The sequence below is a fragment of the Cryptomeria japonica genome, chromosome 8 (genome assembly GCF_030272615.1).
Source record: "Cryptomeria japonica chromosome 8, Sugi_1.0, whole genome shotgun sequence".
In the NCBI taxonomy this organism is placed as follows: domain Eukaryota; kingdom Viridiplantae; phylum Streptophyta; class Pinopsida; order Cupressales; family Cupressaceae; genus Cryptomeria; species Cryptomeria japonica.
Window position 1 is genome coordinate 243,984,358 of NC_081412.1, and position 18,318 is coordinate 244,002,675.

At 36.0% G+C, this 18,318-nt stretch overlaps 1 protein-coding gene across 1 annotated transcript; it reads right to left on the bottom strand.

Annotated features, from left to right (window-relative positions):
- Positions 1-14,860: 14,860 nt before the first annotated feature.
- On the bottom strand, positions 14,861-16,649 carry LOC131049960 (uncharacterized). Its single transcript, XM_057984077.2, has 2 exons — positions 15,953-16,649; positions 14,861-15,424 (listed from the first exon to the last, which is right to left on the bottom strand). Exons 1-2 carry the CDS (start codon positions 16,282-16,284, stop codon positions 15,175-15,177), a joined length of 582 nt encoding a protein of 193 aa, XP_057840060.1. The 5' UTR covers positions 16,285-16,649; the 3' UTR covers positions 14,861-15,174.
- Positions 16,650-18,318: the final 1,669 nt, after the last annotated feature.

An 18,318-nucleotide genomic window follows, 5' to 3' on the forward strand; every position in this document is an offset into this window, starting at 1 on the left:
TTGCTGGAGCATGTATGAGATTTCCATGTAGCTGACATTTTTCACAAGTTTTAGAAAACTTTATAGTGTCCTTCTCCATGTCTAGCCAGTAGTAGCCAACCCTTATTAGTTTCCAAGCTAAAGTAAGACCATTCGAATGAGATCCACAAATACCTTCATGGACTTCCGATAATGCACATTTAGACTCTTCAGTTTCTAGATACCTAAGCAATGTGCCATCCAAACTTTGTCTAAACAAATCGCTAGCAATGATGACGTACCGTGAAGCGTTTCGGGTTAGGTTTCTTTTCTCATTACGGGTAAGATTTTCTAGAATAATTTGGTCACGCAGATAAGAGTAAATGTGGTTATATCGAGATGAGTCATGTCCTATAATAGAATAGACTATCTAGGACTCGGGAGAATCATAGGCAGGATAATGTAACTCTTCCACCAGAAATTCAAAGCAAAAATTAGATTCCTGTAACTCAGGTATAGATGCCAAGGTGGCCACAGCATCTGTTGCTTTGTTTGTTGATCTGGGAATCTGTTGAAATGATACAAAAGTAAAATACTTCTTGAGATCATCAACCATTCTCTTATAAGGCATTGGTTTCTCATCTTGAGTCTAATATGTATCATTGATTTGATTGATAATTAGTTGAGAATCTCCATAGATATGTAACTCCAGAACCTTCCATTAAATAGCTAGCTTGATCTCATTTACCAAAGCTTCATATTCTACAATATTGTTTGTGCAAAGGAAAACAATCTTGTAAGCCTTCAAGATTGAATATTTCTAAGGAGTGATAAATAGTATTCCAACACCGGAACCATTTTGGGTGAAAGATCCATCAAAGAACATCTTCCATGATTGTTGAGTAAGGTGCAATATTGATTCATCTGGAAACTCTATATGCAGCAGTTGAGTGTCTTCAAGTGGAGCTTCAATGAGTTGATCTGCAATTACCTGTCCTTTGATGGCTTTGTGTTCCACATATTCAATATCAAACTCTGTAAGTACCATGACCCATTTTTCCAATCTTCCGGTGAGTGTTGCTTTGTTGAGAAGATACTTAAGTAGATCAATCTTAGCTACTAGCTTGATGTAATGTGCCAACATGTAGTGTCTCACTTTTTGTGATGCAAAGACTAATGCCCAGCATGCTTTTTCTATTATAGTGTAGTTCATTTCATAAGACACCAATGTTCTGCTGATGTAATATATAGCTCTCTCTTTTTATTTTCATCCTATTGTGCCAAAAGTGCCCCCAATGATGAATCAGTGGTTGATATGTATAAGATCAATGGTTTTCCTTGAATTGGTAGCATCAGTATTGGTGGATTGGATAGGTACTCTTTGATCTGCTGAAGGTGTTGTTCACATTCTCGATCCCAGTTGTATATTACTCCTTTCCTTAATACTTTTGTGAAAGGTTGAGCTTTGTCTGCCAGCTGAGAAATGAAGCGTCTGATTGATTGGAGACGTCCTTGTAAACTTCTCATTTGACTGATGTTCTTTGGGCCTAGCTCTTGAATATGTGTGGATCTCTTCATAGTCTTTACTAAAGTGTCATCAACATAGTCTTCCATATTCTTATGCATCATATCATGAAATATAGTTGTTATCGCTCTTTAATAAGTTGCTCCTACGTTCTTCAACCCGAATGGCATGACATTCTAGCAAAAGGTTCCCCATGCATAGGTGAAAGTTGTCTTTTCTTGATCTCCAGGAGCTATTTTGATCTAATTATAACCGAAGAATCCATCCATTAGTGAGTACATCTCATACTTAACAGTCATATCGACTATCATATCAATGTTTGGTAATGTAAAGTCATCCTTTAGACAAGCTTTGTTGATATCTCTGAAGTATGTGCAAAACCTAATAGATTTGTCTGCCTTTGACACAGGTACTATGCTTGAAATCCATTCCACATAGTCTATAGCTCCGATAAATCCAACTTTTAGCAGTTTTTCTAACTCAGCTTTGACTAGTAGTGCCACGTGAGGGTACATCTTACAAAGTTTTTGCTTTACTGGTTTAATTCCTAGTGTGATAGAAAGATGATGCATGATAAGATCAGGATCTAGGCCTGGCATATCAGAGTATGTCCATGCAAAATTGATCTTCTTTTCTAAAAAGAGTTGAGTGAAATCTTTCAATTCTTCCATTGATAATGATTGAGCTACATGAATGATGTGTGGTGTCTCTTGACTCCTAATGTTCACTGGCTGAGTTGGCTCGATCAATATAGAAGACGTCTCCTAGAAGTGACTTGGCATTATATCAAGTATCTCACCTTCAAGCACCTCAGAGAGGTTTTCACCCTTAGGTACGTCCTTTATTTTCTCTTTTTTAGATTCTGATACTGCCACAATGTGGTTTTCGCCATCAGATCTTTTATTTTTATTTTTTTGATTTTTGTGACTAAGATACTTGATATCTGTTTCAGTCATGTTTTCACTTTGTTCGCTGGAAAAAGAGTACATGGGTTCAACTGGGTTTAGGTAATAGGCTAGTGTGTAGTCATTGGCAAAAGTAGGTACATTCATGGGTTGGTCTTGTAGACTACAGTCAATTAATTCAGGATGTACCAAGGATAGAGTGTGGACAAGTACAAGGGAGTTCACGGTATTGTCATCACAACTGCGGATCGAAAAGTTGAGTTCCAGAAGGATACCTTGCGTAAATGTCTCAAGACCAGGAAAAGTTAGAACATGATTATTAAAGTGCACGTTAATATTTAGTCGACCTAATCCAATAGACAGACTTGTGGCATCGTTCTGTACGCTAGGTTGGACTTCATATCGAGGTTCAACAGTAACAAGATCAGTAGACAGATTCTTGCCATTTATTTCAGAGGATTCAGAGTTTGATGTTGAGTAGATATTGTCATAAACAGGACTATTGTCATAGTCCTCAGAGTCATAGGATGAATTTTTTGAGTCTTCTTCAAGTGGTTGAGTGAATGTATGTATGGTATCAACACCAACATCTTTAATGTTGCAAGTTCCTTCAAGATTTGTCGTGTTTAGCATTTGTATCTGACACACCTGTGGACATGATCTTGATGGTTCTGTGACTCCCTATCATCTACTCCATTCAGCTTCCTCTGGACTGATGACCAGTTCTACTTCTGTAGCTTCCAATTCTTCTTGTGTAATCCCATATTTAATTTGATCTATCTTTTTAGAGGGGTATATAATAGATGAAAAACTTTATGGTATTCTTCCTTCCTTCAGCCCTGGTTCATAGTCTGCTTGTCTTTTTAGTCTGATTTCTTGTATCTCCTTTTCTAGCTTTAAGCACATTAGCTCTTGAGTATCATCTATGATACCACTAGACTCTTTTGGAGTTTTTGTACTGGATGTATCTGAGAGGTGGTCTGGACCCCATTCATACTCATTTGAGTCAGTCTCTGAATCATCTACTTGTTGCCTACTAGTGTATGTGACTGGAACTTTCAGTAGTGCAAACAATTCTCTAATTCTTTCTACTTCGTCTCTTATATCCTCTGGGACTTCAACTCCTTGTATTGTTGTAGCTAACACCATCGGAGTTTGAGTGCTGACTGTTTCTTCTTTCTCGATTATTGGTTCCTCTTTTTCTTTTACAAACTTTGCTTGAGTTTGTTGAGTGTTTGTTTTCTATAATGTTGAAGGCAATATCCTTTTCTGCCACTTAGACTTAGAAGCCTGTTTTTGGTTTGATGTCTTTTTTGGATTATACCCCAGTACAGCCTTATAATTTGTTGATTTTCTTTGCTGTTGAATCGGTTCAATAATACCCTCTTAATGTTTGCCTAGGGGACTAGTACCTAAATATCCCTTGCGTTGAATCATTTTATAGCCTGGACCATATTGTGTTGAGGAAATCTCACAATGTCGTACTTCTTTGTTTTCACTATCTTCCCTAAAAAGCCATTTTAGAACAACATCCTCTTCTATTTCATCTGCTAGGGAAGTAGAAGATTGTACAAAAAGATCATCATATATAATATTTGGAGTTGAAGTCTGTGTTTTCATAGCCTCTGATGGTTTACCCAACTGTTTCGGTGATGGACGAAGAGAGACTAATGAAAGTACTGGTTCTATCTTGTATCCATCCATGCTAGTATTGGTAATTTTTAATTTATTTTCCAAGTCTTTCATTAGGGCTTTTGAACTTTCATTTGTAGAGGCTGCTCTATTATGAGGCACAAAGGTATCAGCACCTTTTGTCAATGCATTACAGGGGACATTTGTATCAGCAGGAATACTGACCTCAACTCCGTTAAAAGGAAATTTTAAGCATTGATGGTATGTAGATGGAACTGCCTTCATTTCATGAATCCATGGCCTACCCAGTAAGATATTGTATGACAGAGGAAGATCAAGTACCTGGAAAATGACATCTCTTTCTATAGGTCCCACTGTGATTGGTAATGATACCAGACCTTTAGAGGTCCTTTCCTCTTCATTACAGACTTTAATTGTTATTTTCTTGACCGGATCAATGACATTTTCATAAAATTCTAGTTGTGTAAGTAGAGTGTAAGTACAGATATTCAACCCCGCACCTCCATCTATCAAAACATGTTTGACTCTATGTTTATGGATCATGGCTTCAATGTGCAATGGTTGGTTATGTGGATGATTTAGCGAGTTGTCATCTTCTTTAGAGAAGGTCAGATAGTGAGGTGAAGTCAGATGACCCACCATGGATTGAAACTAATCAATGTCTAAATCTTTTGGAACATTAGTGGTGAGCAAGGCATTGTCCAAGATCTCTTTGTGAGCAGAAGAGATTTTTAGTAATTCAAAGATGGAAATTTGAGCGTTTGTCTTTTTCAACTGTTCAACAATGCTATATCCAGAGGATGATGATGAAGTTAGCCTTTTAAATTTATCAAATCTTGATTCTTTTTGTTTGTTTGACGAGGCTGGTAGGTTTGACATTGTTTGAGCAGAAGTTGAAGAACTAGCTCCTTAGAGAGTGACTTTCTTTTGAGAATGGGTGATAGCCTTTGCATATCATGATTCATTTTGTTTATCTTGGATTATGATCACATTGCAATATTCAGATTGGGAAGGCTCAATCATGTTGATGACGTTGTCATTGCTGGTATAAGTATAATTTACTTTGGCACCTCCTTTGGTCTTTGAAGAATCACCTTGTTCGTAAACAAGTAAGGGATCCTTAAAAGCTTTATGATTAGCATTTGTTGGGTGATTCCCGACAACAATTTTACCAGCGTCTATGAGATCTTGAATCTCATGTTTGAGCTTCATGCAGTTGTTTGTGTTATGACCTTTATTCTGATGGTAGTTGCAGTATTCATTTTCTCTCCACCATTTTGGTTTGACTTCTGGATCATATGGCCTAGAATTATCTAGTAACGTTATCAGGTTGTTTGCTAATAAATTTTTGAAAGTGGATTCGTATGATTCTTCCAGAGGAGTGAATTCGCATCTAGGTTTCGAAAGCCAAGGTTTCTCTTTGAACCACTCTTTTTCTTTTTTCGGAGGATTTTTTGCTACGGTTCCAACTGCTTTGAGTGCTTGTGTGCCACTAGCCAAGTTGAATATCGTGGGCTTTGATTTGGTTTTAACAATATCTACTACTCTATCATTAACAACTTTCTTATTGTTGTCTTTTCCATACTTCCAATACTTGTTCTTCTATTTAGAGCTAGATCCTAGTTGTGTTTCTTTCCAAGGCGTGATATCTCCTTTCTTTATAAGCACATCTTCCATTCGGATAGCATTATCTACCATTTTGTTAAATGATGGGTGTACTTGCATTTGGATACTATATTTCAATTCAGGGACCAGATTATTGATGAATATATCCTTTTTCTCAGCATCTAGGATAGGCTGTGAATACCTAGAGAACATCTTTCTCCAACGTCGGAGGGAAGTGAGAAAAGGCTCCCTTGTTTTCTGTTTGGTATTGCAAAGTTCGATCACAGTAACAGGATGTCAAATGTTGTAGGAGTATTATTGTAAAAATAGTTGGATTAGTTCTTCAAAAAAATTTATCCCCTTAGGTAGACTTGAGAACCATTCCATAGCTTGTCCTCCCAAACTCCTTGGAAAAAGGTGCATGAGATACGTTTGATCGTGCATGAATTCCATGCAGGCAACATAAAATTCTCTAACATGATCTTGAGGATCTAAGGTACCATCATCTTTGTCAAATTTTGGAATCTCAACTCATGAAGGGAATGGAGGCATGTATAGGTTTTTGTCAAATGGAAATGGGCATATTGTCTCCAGAGAATATTGTTTTGGGAATTTATCCTTGTTTTTCAGTTCTGTGATCTCAATCCGTAAAGCTAGTAATTGTCTGTGGACCATTATTATAGGTGATTCTTCCTTTTTAGTAACGAGATTATGAACGTCATATCCAATAGGAAGTTTGGTGCCTTGTTTTGCTAGTTCTAGAAAATAGTCTTCTTTTTCCCTAGCCATGATAGCTTTCATCATTTTTTGAAAATATTTATCCTTTTGACATTTATGAATATCTTTTTCTGGAGGCTCAGAATCTTCAACTTCACTTGATGAGGAATCATTATCAGTTTCATGAATACTGAGGTTGTCTTCGTCATTTCGTTTTGTTCTAGGTATAGTGGGAGATACAGGTTCATCATAAATTGGTATCTTTGATGATGAAGGTTTATCAGTCAGGGGATCCTCTTCTAAAAATGGATTATCTTTATATGAAAAGGGTTGTCCTTTGCCTTTGACATATTTCTTACGAAACTCTTGGTTTGAGTAGGAATTTTTATTGATTGGTGTGACCTAAAGTTGTTTGTGATGCAGAAGTCAAGATCAAATTCAAAGCTAGTTGTTCAGTTAACGTATTGTTTAAGAGAAGCAACTAAGATTTAGTCTGGTTTCAAGAATGATCTATCCTATATAAGACGTTTATCTAAGTTGATCTGAAAGAAGTGATTAAGACTCAGTCTGGTTTCAGGAAAGATCTATCCTGTATAAGATGTTTATCTAAGTGACTTAGGTTTGATATGTAGTTGATTGAACTAACTGAAAGATGATCGACAAAATCGTGCAACACAAATGCCAAAGGTACACTGTTTTGATCTGTTTATGCTCAAGATGATGATAACCAGTTTTATGCTCGTTGTAGACTATTTTAGGCAAGTTTGACTGTTATGGACTGACAAAATCAGAGATTCGTATGACAGGTTTCTCAGGACCAGATCATGACAATTCAAAAGCTTCAGGATGACAACAACAGTGCTTCGTACGAGTTGTTGCCTTGTATCGTATGACAGATGGGTATGTCTAGAATGACATATTGATCAATATAATGTTTTATCGTATGACACAGGATGTAAGGTGAAACAAAAACTCTCAGAACTGGATGACTGACAATCAGGATTCGTACAACACAGGATTGAAGATAGAACGACAAACTGTTAGGATTGATGGAATCTCGTACGACATAGGATAGGAAACTAGACAATAAATTAGAGGAATCGTACGACTGTTTGCTGGACAGAGGCAAATTTCTGAGTTTTCAATGACTGAGTATAACCAAATTTGAGATGGACTGGGTTTTGATCGATGACTAATGATAAGCAGTTTAGAGGTGGACTGAGTTCTTGACAGCTAAGGTATACTAGTTTGTGACACGAACAGAGTTTTGACTATGATAGACTAGTTTTGGACAGAGTTTGAACTGGGATATACTAGTTTTGGATAGAGTCTCGACTGGGATAGACTAGTTTTGGACAAAGTTTCGACTGGGATAGACTAGTTTTGGACACTGACAGAGTTTTGATCACTGAGTTGTTTCTTGTTTCCTCCAGTTTTGGTATTTCAGTTTCAGTTTTAGGGATGAAAACACAGAAAACACGTAATATGAATAATAACTCCAATCACAGCATGCAAACCCTACGAAAATTGGTGAGAGAAGAAAACCTTTGCTTATAGACTCCGGTACACACCCAATAGCTAATCAGAATACAACCACTGAGTCTCACACAATGGATTCTCAACACCGTATTAGGTGACTCCAAACGCTAATGGGGGCACGAAATGACAAGTATCTTGGGAGAGTTACTATCTCTCTTGCACAAAGATTATCCCCCCTTTTGGAGGTGAACTAGGTAGCTTCTAATTTGAATTGGAACTAGTAAGGGGTTCGTTCAGCGCGTTGAGGTATAAACAAACAATTAAGAGGTCTCCCAGCCTTGAAAACCAAGGTTTAATATACCCAGAGGTACAAAGGAGAGCTATTCCCGAGCACTGTCATTGACTTGATTTTGATCAAATCACGTTTATTTTATAGTGGGTTGGAGTACTTGGTGTTTAGCCATTCCCACTTGGGTTGTTCCCCTCACACTGGTCGTAATGGCTTTAAGAGTTATTAGCTCCTTGGGAGAGCAGGCCCGCTAAAGATGTACAAATCTCAAACTTAAAGAAAATGCCTCAAGGGTCTGGATTTCTGATTGTCTATGTAGACAAGAGCATACTCTCCTACCTCTTAGAATTTACTTAAAACACAAAATACAGATTTGTTCTTTAACCAGATAGCAATTTAGGTTCCTAAAAATGAATTTAAAGAATGCACGATGTTTGGTCGATTCTTCTCAGGCAACCTGCAAAGACAATGAATTAGTAGTCGTAATGTCTTTGTGCGATAAGCATATTCATCAACAAGCATTCTGCAAAAACTGATTAGGCTGTGAAAAATTCTCAAATAGACAAATAAACAGACAGGGTCAGTCGTCAATATAATAAAAAATTGAATGAGAAATTTGAAGAATGAAATCTGCTTTTTAACCAGAAAAATACATAATCGTACAACAATTCTTACCAAATCGTACGACACTTGCAGTTTGTCGTTTGGTCATATGGGAAATGTCGTATGACAAAACACAGAAACTGTACAGACGAAAATCTGAAAAGTCAAAAAATCTGAAAAAAAATAAAAATAAGCAGTCATTCTTGAAGGCTGAAAAAAAGTAGTCTCCGACCCACGGTGGACGCCAGAAATGTGTGTGTGAAAAAGTGAAAAGAGTTTGATAACTGCAGGCACAACACTTCAATTAAGTCATTACATGTATGGTTAGTAAATCAATTATCAATAAATAATAAACCATAACAAAGCGACTAATTTCCTTCTAAAAGATGCGAGTATAAGATTTCTCTCAGATTTTTATAAGCAATATCAGTGACTAGACTACACCAAGATGAAGGATTTAATCTATATGAGCATGATATTAAACTATATGGATGCAAGATGGATGATTAATTCAAGTAATCAGAATTCAAGCAATATGGATTCAAGCAATAATGAATTCAAGCAATATGGATTAAACTAAATATGCAAAAAGCTAAACTAAGACGCAATAATCTCAAAAAAGCAAGCACAAGATCTTCAATGACTCCGGAGCAAAATCAGCATAATAATAATCTCCAAGATGTTTCTCAAATATCTCTGGGGTCCTTTGAATGAGAGCTGAAGGCTGAATTTATAGAGAATTCACAAGAGAGATCAAGAAAAAACACAATTTAGAATTAATTGAAATAATTGAGAAACCAGGTTCAGTTAACCTTGAGATAGATTCCAATTATAGTTTAATTGAAATGTATTCAGATAAGAAGTTCAAGTTGCGTTAGAAATAATAATTAATTAATTCCATGCACTTTTGATAAAAAAGATAATTCTTTGATTTATTCAAGAAAAGAGTCTTTTAATGCAACTGAACTTCTTTTTCTCAAAAGCTTTGAGTTCCAATTTTAGAGAATAATTCAATTTAATTGCTTTTCTGATTTCAAGTTCTCAATTTAGAAAAAGAAATAATATCTCAAGTTTGATTTCTCTCTCAATTCTTTTATTCTATTTTCAATTTAACTCTTGCTTTGTGATTAATTTCTCTTTTGTAATAAATTAATTCCTTTTTTGCATGATTAAATGGCAAATTTATTAATTAATTAAATATGCTAGGATATTTAATAAATTAAAATAGGATAATTGATCAAAATGATTTACTTGGAATGATTCAATTAATTAAATAAATATTTAATTAATATTGAGTAATTGACTTGCCATGCAATATTTGATGATTAAAGAATTAATAAATGTGCTCAAGATTGATTTAATTGCCTTTGGTTAGGACCCTGGTGATGTTGTCAAGATTGGGGGCCCATGGTTTAGATGACCAATTTTAGGGTATTACAGGCACGACTTTAACAATATCAAGAGAAAGTGGGCTTGCAACATCAAAGGTGGGCACACTAAACTTGGATTGACTCATGGAAGCAATTTGTTGTTGCAAGGAAGACACGATTTGAGCAAGATTGTTGATTGTCATTTCGGTGAAAGAATTTATGTTAGACATGGGTGATTGAGAAGGTGGTGTGACATTATTGAAAAAAGGCATGGATTGAGAATAAGGTGGTGAGACATTATGATAAGTAGGCATTGGTGATGATTGGGTAGGAAAAGGGACACTTAAAGGAGGAATAAAGTTATTGAAGGAATTTCACCCTTGTGTCACACTAATTGGTTGAGGGATAATAGGGACACTCATGGAAGACATAGGTAACGATAGAGGATTAAATGAAGAAGAGGTATTTCCCCCATGACCTATGGTTGTAGGAATGACATTTTGAGTTGAAGTAGCCATGATGCTAGATGTGAAAGTAGGAATACTAGTCATAGGATTAGTCAAAGGAATAGAGGGATTGACTTGTGTTGAAGATTGTGATTAGCCTAGGATTTCGGCACAACTCTTGATAGGCATGACATTAGAATCAACAATATGTGCAATGCCACGCAATATATCAATTCCATTTTTATCACATTGAAGCATGCACTTAAGACCTTCAATTAATGGAAGAGCTTCACTATTAGGGTATTCTTGGGACATCCATTGTTGAAAGCTATCAAATTGATTGTCTAATGTAGAAAGTTGATCTAAAGAAACCCTAGTTAAAGCTTCTTCTTCATCATGGGATCCATCAATGGGGTGAATAGGCACATGATTAGGATGAGAAGAATTAGCATGATCCTCATTAAAGAAGTCACCCAAATTAGGCTCCATCTCCTCGGTAATTAAACCTTGGGAAGCCTTAATTCTAATGCTTCGTCTAATGGGGATATGATAGGTAGGACTAATAGTGGTAAAACTCATGCACTAGAGGGAAATTTTGAATTTTGAATTGTAGAACAAAGCTTACAAAATTGAGTAATGCAAAATTCAAGAAAAGAATGATTATTGATTTGAACTTTGTTGGGGGAAGAGGATGACACAATTTCTAAAATGAAAGAAAATTGGAATTTTAAAATTAGGACCAAGGGAATACCACTTAATTTTAAAATTAGAATTTTTAAAATCAGGGCAAACTATAATTAACCTCTTAATTTTAAAAATATTCTTGAAAGTTGCAATGTTGAATTTTGAAGGTATTTCTGATTCTAGAGGGATCAAAACTCGATAAAATCAGCCAATCTTCCAGATTTAGGCTATTAAATACAATCATAATAGTCTCTCGAAATTTCGAGAAAAAAGTCGAGGACCATGGTGGAAACGCACATGGTCCGACCAACTTTTTTCAAAATTTTCAGTGATGGATATTACAATGATTTTAAAGCTAACCCAAAAAATTGGTGAATTTTATGATTTCTAGATGGGCGAAATGAAGACACAAATGTAAAAATAGGACCCTATTAGGGTTTTGAAGAAAAAGAGGAATTGAATTACAATTTTGAAAATGGTCAAACCTAATGGATATGGACACCTTGGAAAATGTTTAGAAATCTGAATGTAACTGAAATTGATTTGAAATTCACACAAAATCCAATTAATTTTAAAAATTAGGGTTTGATGACCTAACCACTTAATTTTAAAAAAAATGAATTTTGGGAAAAAGGGAGGAAATTGAAAATTTGAATTGTAGGATTGAAGACAAATCTGAGAACAATTAGAAATCTGAAAATTAAATGGAAATCCAATTTTTGCACAGGTTCAAGGTGATTTTTGAAAATTAGGGTTTTAACAAGTAACCTCTTAATTTTGTAAATTTTAATTGTAAATTGAACAAGACAATGAGGAAATTGAATTTGACAATCAAGACAATTTTCAAATCTAAGATAACCACAACCAATTTTTACAAATCACAAGTTCAATATGAATTTGAAAAAGTAGGGTTTTTAATGAATTAACCACTAAGTTTGCAGAAATTTGAAACTTGTAAATGAAAAATATGCAATTTTGTTCAAAGGAAAGCATGTAAGATGTTGGGTTCACCAAAATATAATGGTGGGAAAATGGTGAATGATAGATCAAGAGGAAAACTACCCTTTCCCTCAAAGGGAGATGAAAGTTTCATTATTGATTATCCTTCAAACACTTTTCACCATTACATTAGGAAGAAGGAGATGATAATTCACTAGATTCAATCTCTCCACACAAAGATGGTAGATTGAATTCTGAATGAATTGAGAATGCTAAGTTGATCCCCTCTTCCTTGTTTGATTTGGAAAGGAAATTGATTGAATTATGTATTGCAAAAGTGACAAAGAATCGATTATAACTTGAGATCGGAATATGGGATGAAGTTGTGCACCTGGATCTGGCAATAAAATGTCGAGACAAAGTCATCTTGCGAATTTGAGGAAAAGTTGTCCGGACCGTGGCAGGAATGTACACGGTCCTCCGAAAAATCCGCAAAATGAAAAGGGTTTTTCCGCCTCTGCAAATGAAGCTTGAATCCAAAAGTAAAGCTGCGCACCTGCAACCTACACACAGAAAGGAGAGGAAAATGGGTTGGGATTGGGGGTTTGCCTTTAGGTCAAACCCCAGTTTTGGAGTTAATCAAGTAATGAAAGAAAGTACTTGCAAATAGATGTAAATGAAAGATTGAATTGTAAATCACCTCAAGGGAGGTTGTAGTAGCAATGTTGATAGAAATGCTTGTGTGGAATTGAATGTTGAAATCAATCTCCTCTTCAATGGTTGAATCCTTGACTTGAATGTAACACCTAGCCTTGGAGGGAGACTTGAGAATGTTAAATGTTGGAAAAGAATGCTTGAATGCTCTTGAATGCTTGTTCGCTTGTGAATTTCCCTCTCATCCAACCTTCACTTATTTTGTAAATGAGAGGACAAATGCCCGTTAAATACATGATAGTGGATTTGAATTTCGTCACGGACTGACATTAGGGGAGTTTTCCCGCTCACTTCAAAACCCACAATGCATGCTATAGGAAGGTCCTACCCCAAAATAGGGTAGGGACAGGGGTGACATGCCCCTATCCTACCCCTTTCTCCAAGGCAGAGTGCAGACAGAGTGATGCGGAGGCCAAGGAAGAAGTTGTTTCTACAAGTCGAGCAATCTCCGGTCTCTGATCAGGGTAGAGGATTCGAGTTCGCATGCGTGAGGACCCTAATGCAGACAAAAATTGCTAGGGTCGCAATTTTATGACACTACATACATGTGTGTGTGTGTGTGTGTGTGTGTGTGTGTGTGTGTGTGTGTGTGTGTGTGTGTGTGTGTGTGTGTGTGTGTGTGTGTGTGTGTGTGTATACATGCATACATATGTATGTATGTATGTATGTATGTATGTATGTATATGCAAATATTGTCATGTTGTAATTGCAGGATTCAAATTCAAAATCATATTATTTAAAGAGATCCCAACCCTAATTTGTTGCAATTGTGATTCTAGCGCAAATTAGGAAGGGGATATTACAATTATTTAGTAGAGGGGTGGGGTATATCCAAGCCACTTGCATTATATAACCTTCTTTTGATTGAATATATCTAGATCTTGAGTCCTTACCTAAGCCCCCTTCCTTCCCCTAATGCCCTTCTCCAGTACCTATGAAGGATGACATCCTTCCTTGCTCTCAACTCAAACCCACTACTTTGATATCTTCCCCCCTGATATTGGCTACTCCTTAAGCGAATTTTGCGTAATATCAATATTTATGAGGAAAAATATGATGGGAATTGGATCATTGTTAAGGAGGAGAAATCCTCTTCTTGAAAGATGGACAAACTCGAGCGCAATATGGCTCTTTGTACCCATGGCAAGTTAAAGTCTAGGTAGAAGGTATCACATAAGGTGACAATAATGGTGGAGGAGATGAGAGCTCATGTTACAACATGTAGATGGCCACTAACTCTACTAAATAGACTTTTTACTCTTATTAGTGAGATGGTTGGGTTCTATATCTTACCTTCTTATATTACTTTATGGACCTCTTTAAACTTTGAAGTATTTTGCAAAACATATATATTAAAAATGTTTTGATCTCCATGACTACATTTACATCGCCCAAAAAAATTTCTAATCCAAAAATGTCAAGCCCAAGCACAATATGGCTCTTTGTACCTATAACAAGTTGGAGTTTGGGTAGAAGATATTACATGAAGTGACAATGATGGTGGAGGAGGTGAGGGCTCATGAGGCAACCTGTAGATAGTAGCTAACTTGGCTAAATAGACTTTTGTTTGTATTAATGAGATGGTTGGATTCTATATCTCTTACCTTCTTGTATATGCTTTGTTGCCCTCATTAAACTTCAATTTTTTTGGCAAAACATATATATTAAAAAGGTTTGATCTCCATGACTACATATGCATAACCCAAAAAAGTCCAGTCCAAAAGTGTAAGAACTAATAAGCACAATTTGCATTGTATTAATCCATTGCTAACCAATTGAATTTAATTTTTTGACCATTTAAAAACTTAATGTACAAATCAACTCACTATATACTTTGAGCTATATTGAAAGATCAACCACTTGATTTTAAGTTTTTGACTTTTTAAAATCAAAATTTACACCCACAACTACAATTTAAAAATTATAATAATAATACCATTCCATCAATCGCATCATTTATAATGCAATTTAAATAAAGTAGAAAATTTGTATACTTCCATTTTACAAATGATCTTACTCATAGTTTTAACATTTTTTTTTTCACTTAAACCATTGAAACAATTGATTTATAAGGAAAACAGGATTACTCACAACTAAAGAGTATTAAACCATGTGCCATTACCGAAGATGTTTAATGAAATTGGCCCGTGATACCTTTGTCAGTATTGAGAACAGCGACAAATCAGCAGGGCCAAGAAAAGATATGGTTTGACCCTTGAGGTCTGTGATGGTTCAGTCATTGCAAACAGAAAGAGTCTTCTGAAACATGTTAAGCAGTGACAGAGGGTTATAGAAAGCTATCTACAACAATATCTTTGAGCAGGACCTGGAAGCTGGTGGAAGAAGTTATGCTGTAGTTACCTGCAAGTGCAGGTTCTCTCACATTCCCCTCCAAAGCTTTGTGAAGAGCAACTCCTGTTATCCAGGCCACACAGGGGTCTGTGGTTCCATCTCTGTAAACATACAGCCCTTCGTCCTCATACAGCCTCCTAAACTGCTCCAGTGGCCTGTCTTTAACAGGATGAAGAGGCACCCCTCTGCAAAAAAAATATGAAATAATACCAACCCTATCATCAGAATCATTATATAAAAAGAACCCAAGAAGAGCTCAGACCCGAAAGAGCTTATTCTAATGATGGATATCAAAAGTGACAGTTCTTAGGATGCATCAATACATAAGTTATTGTGTATTAGGATAATCTATGAAAATGTGCATTTTAAGAGTTGGGATAACGATTTCCACTGCTTACTGTGTATATTCTTCAATAGAAAGAGCTTAAACAGGTGACACCGTTATTCTTTATTTAAAACATTATATGCCTCAAATAAAAGACTAAGAAAGAAATGACTATCCAGCTTCTGAGGTGCATCAATACATAATTTATGATGTATGAAATTTATGATGTATTAATCTATACATTGATGCATCTTAAGAACTGGATAACCATTTCCACTACTTTCAAAACCCAAAAAAATACCTACATGAGGGAATGACCAAAAACAGTATGACAATTCAAGGAAAAGTGTGACTACAAAGTGATTTGGATATGAAGAAGCACACACACCGGACATGAAAATGATCAGCAATGTCTCCTGAGCCAAGATACATAGCAACAGCATCACAAAAGGCTCTGTAGGTCAAGACATGTAGACCATCAATTCTAGGATAAGGAAGCCTAACCAGGGGTTCCCCACCACCCATGGTGGTTTTAGTTGTTGTCTTGCCTTCAAATCTATATTCCCTCCAGCTGTCCATGGTGGGAGGCAAGCCCACAAAGCCTAGACTGCCCATGATCGGCTCCAAATCCTCATGGCACATAATAGGCCTGAAGGTCTTTGTGTGCCATAGAGCCAGCTTTCTGGCTATTCCCACTGCTATCTCCTCATTCACCTCCATTTCTCATCAAAATCTCATCTTTCAACACCCTTTTGATGCTGCTTTTTCCCTTTTTGGGGTGTTTTTGTTAACCATAGTTTTCTATCTTACAACTGTTACTTGTAGGCCAGGTTATAGGCACTTGGAACTCATAAGTTGGGGGTCAAAACAGCTGAGCAGGGAATTGTAGCCATGCAGACTACTGAAGAGATATAAGGAATTTTTTTTCTCTGTCATCAATATATTATATTTCCGCTTGTCCTGTAAAGGTGGGTGCAGGAAATAAATTCAACTCATGAATGCACCCTTCCAGAGGAGGACAAATGGTGTACAATTTAGCACTCTACATCCTAAAACATTTGAACACGCATCATTCTTATCACCATATCCACATCTCTCTTTTTAACTATATATATATATATATATATAATGTTATATTGGGTTCCTCTGTCTCCTGTCATATTCAACTCCACTCATAAAGAGAGAGGATACAGTAAATTATGGCCCCATTTATTTCCTCAGATTCTCTTACACCAACTGGCAATAGCTCATGCTTTGATTTTTTCCTTCCTCAGCTTTTCCCCCCCCTTGCAATTAATTACACGGGAAGTTCAGCACACTACCTACTTACTGGTCTGAACATTGATTCTCCTTGTCTATTTTCTTACATAAATAAGTACTAAATCTCAAATGGATCATCATCTAACTCTGTCACCTATTATGAAATAAACCCATCAAACTATTCTTTAAATGACAAACGGCTCTTCTCTGACAAGTTTCTCTTTCACCAATGCTTTTGTTTTATAAACTTTTGTAGTCAGATTCTAACTAATCTGTCTTTTCCTTTTCAAATTTAGGGCAAGCCTTTATGCAAGTTTTTAACATGAAGGTCACCTGTTTTCTTCACTGACTTTTCTTTTAGTATTATGTTTCAAAATATTTATAGTTGTCAATGGAGTTGAATAGTTTCAATTGAGTCCATCAAGGGGTAAGTCTTGCTGAGTGCAAGGCTTCGACATCATAAGAGATGAGGCCCAGATCGTGCACCATGTGCTCACGAGCTTTGTGCCCTTGCTAGGCTGGTCTGGAACTCCATCAAAAAAATAAAATGAAGGGCTGTCATATCTGGATCTCCAAAATACTGAGAACTAAAATAGTAATTATCATTTAATTTAGTAATTATTATATATAATTTTAAATAAATTTAATAAAAAATTCTTATATTTTAAAATTATTAAAGATGTCAAATTTCTAAAATTTTCCATATTAGATGATGAATGTTATTAGATATAGCTGTGTATTTTTTTATATCATTATTTGGATCATATTTCATAATTTATCATCATGAAAACCCTAATAGGAGTACTAAGAATTGTATAGGTTGGATTAGTTTAATTATCAAAATGAAAAGTATTTATTTTGTTCTATTTTGGATTAAGGCAAAAACAGGTTTTGAAGGGACCTCAAAACCCTTTACAAAATGATTCTAAGAGGAATAGAATCAAGATTAACATTCAAAACAAAACGGGCTGCATGGATAAGCATTAGAAACAACAACCAAAGATACAACAAAAGTCCAGTCGGGCATAAAAAGACAGCAAGGATACCTAACCCAGACACAGACAGAACCAACAACCAGAAAACAACACAGACCCAGTTACATAAGGCTTTTGATGGTCTCAGTGACCTTAGCCTCAAGGACATTCATTGTATCAGCATCAGCCTTCATAGCTTTGGAATCCACATTCTGAATAGTCGTCTTTTTCTTCATATTCCCACGGGTCATTTTGCAGGGTCCTTCTCCACCCTGATCCGCCTCAGCATCAGCCCTAATCATGACAACAACCCTATCCTGCTGCTCCAGACTATTCACCATAGTGTTCATAACAACCGCAGACTGTTTGACAATTTTGTGACTTCTTGCCATTATAGTTTTGAGGGTGTCCTAGATCTTGTTATAATCTTCCTCAACACGAGTAATGTGATCCTCCAGCCTTTTCTTCAACTGATCAACCCCTTCACCCATCTTCTTGATGTAGTCTATAACTGACTTCT

Bases quoted from the DNA above. Each gene is read 5' to 3' on its own strand.
- LOC131049960 (XM_057984077.2), bottom strand. From the start codon at position 16,284: ATGGAGGTGAATGAGGAGATAGCAGTGGGAATAGCCAGAAAGCTGGCT. The intron at 15,425-15,952 runs GTGTGTGTGCTT...TTTTTTTTGCAG, and splicing joins GCTGATCATTTTCATGTCCG to AGGGGTGCCTCTTCATCCTG.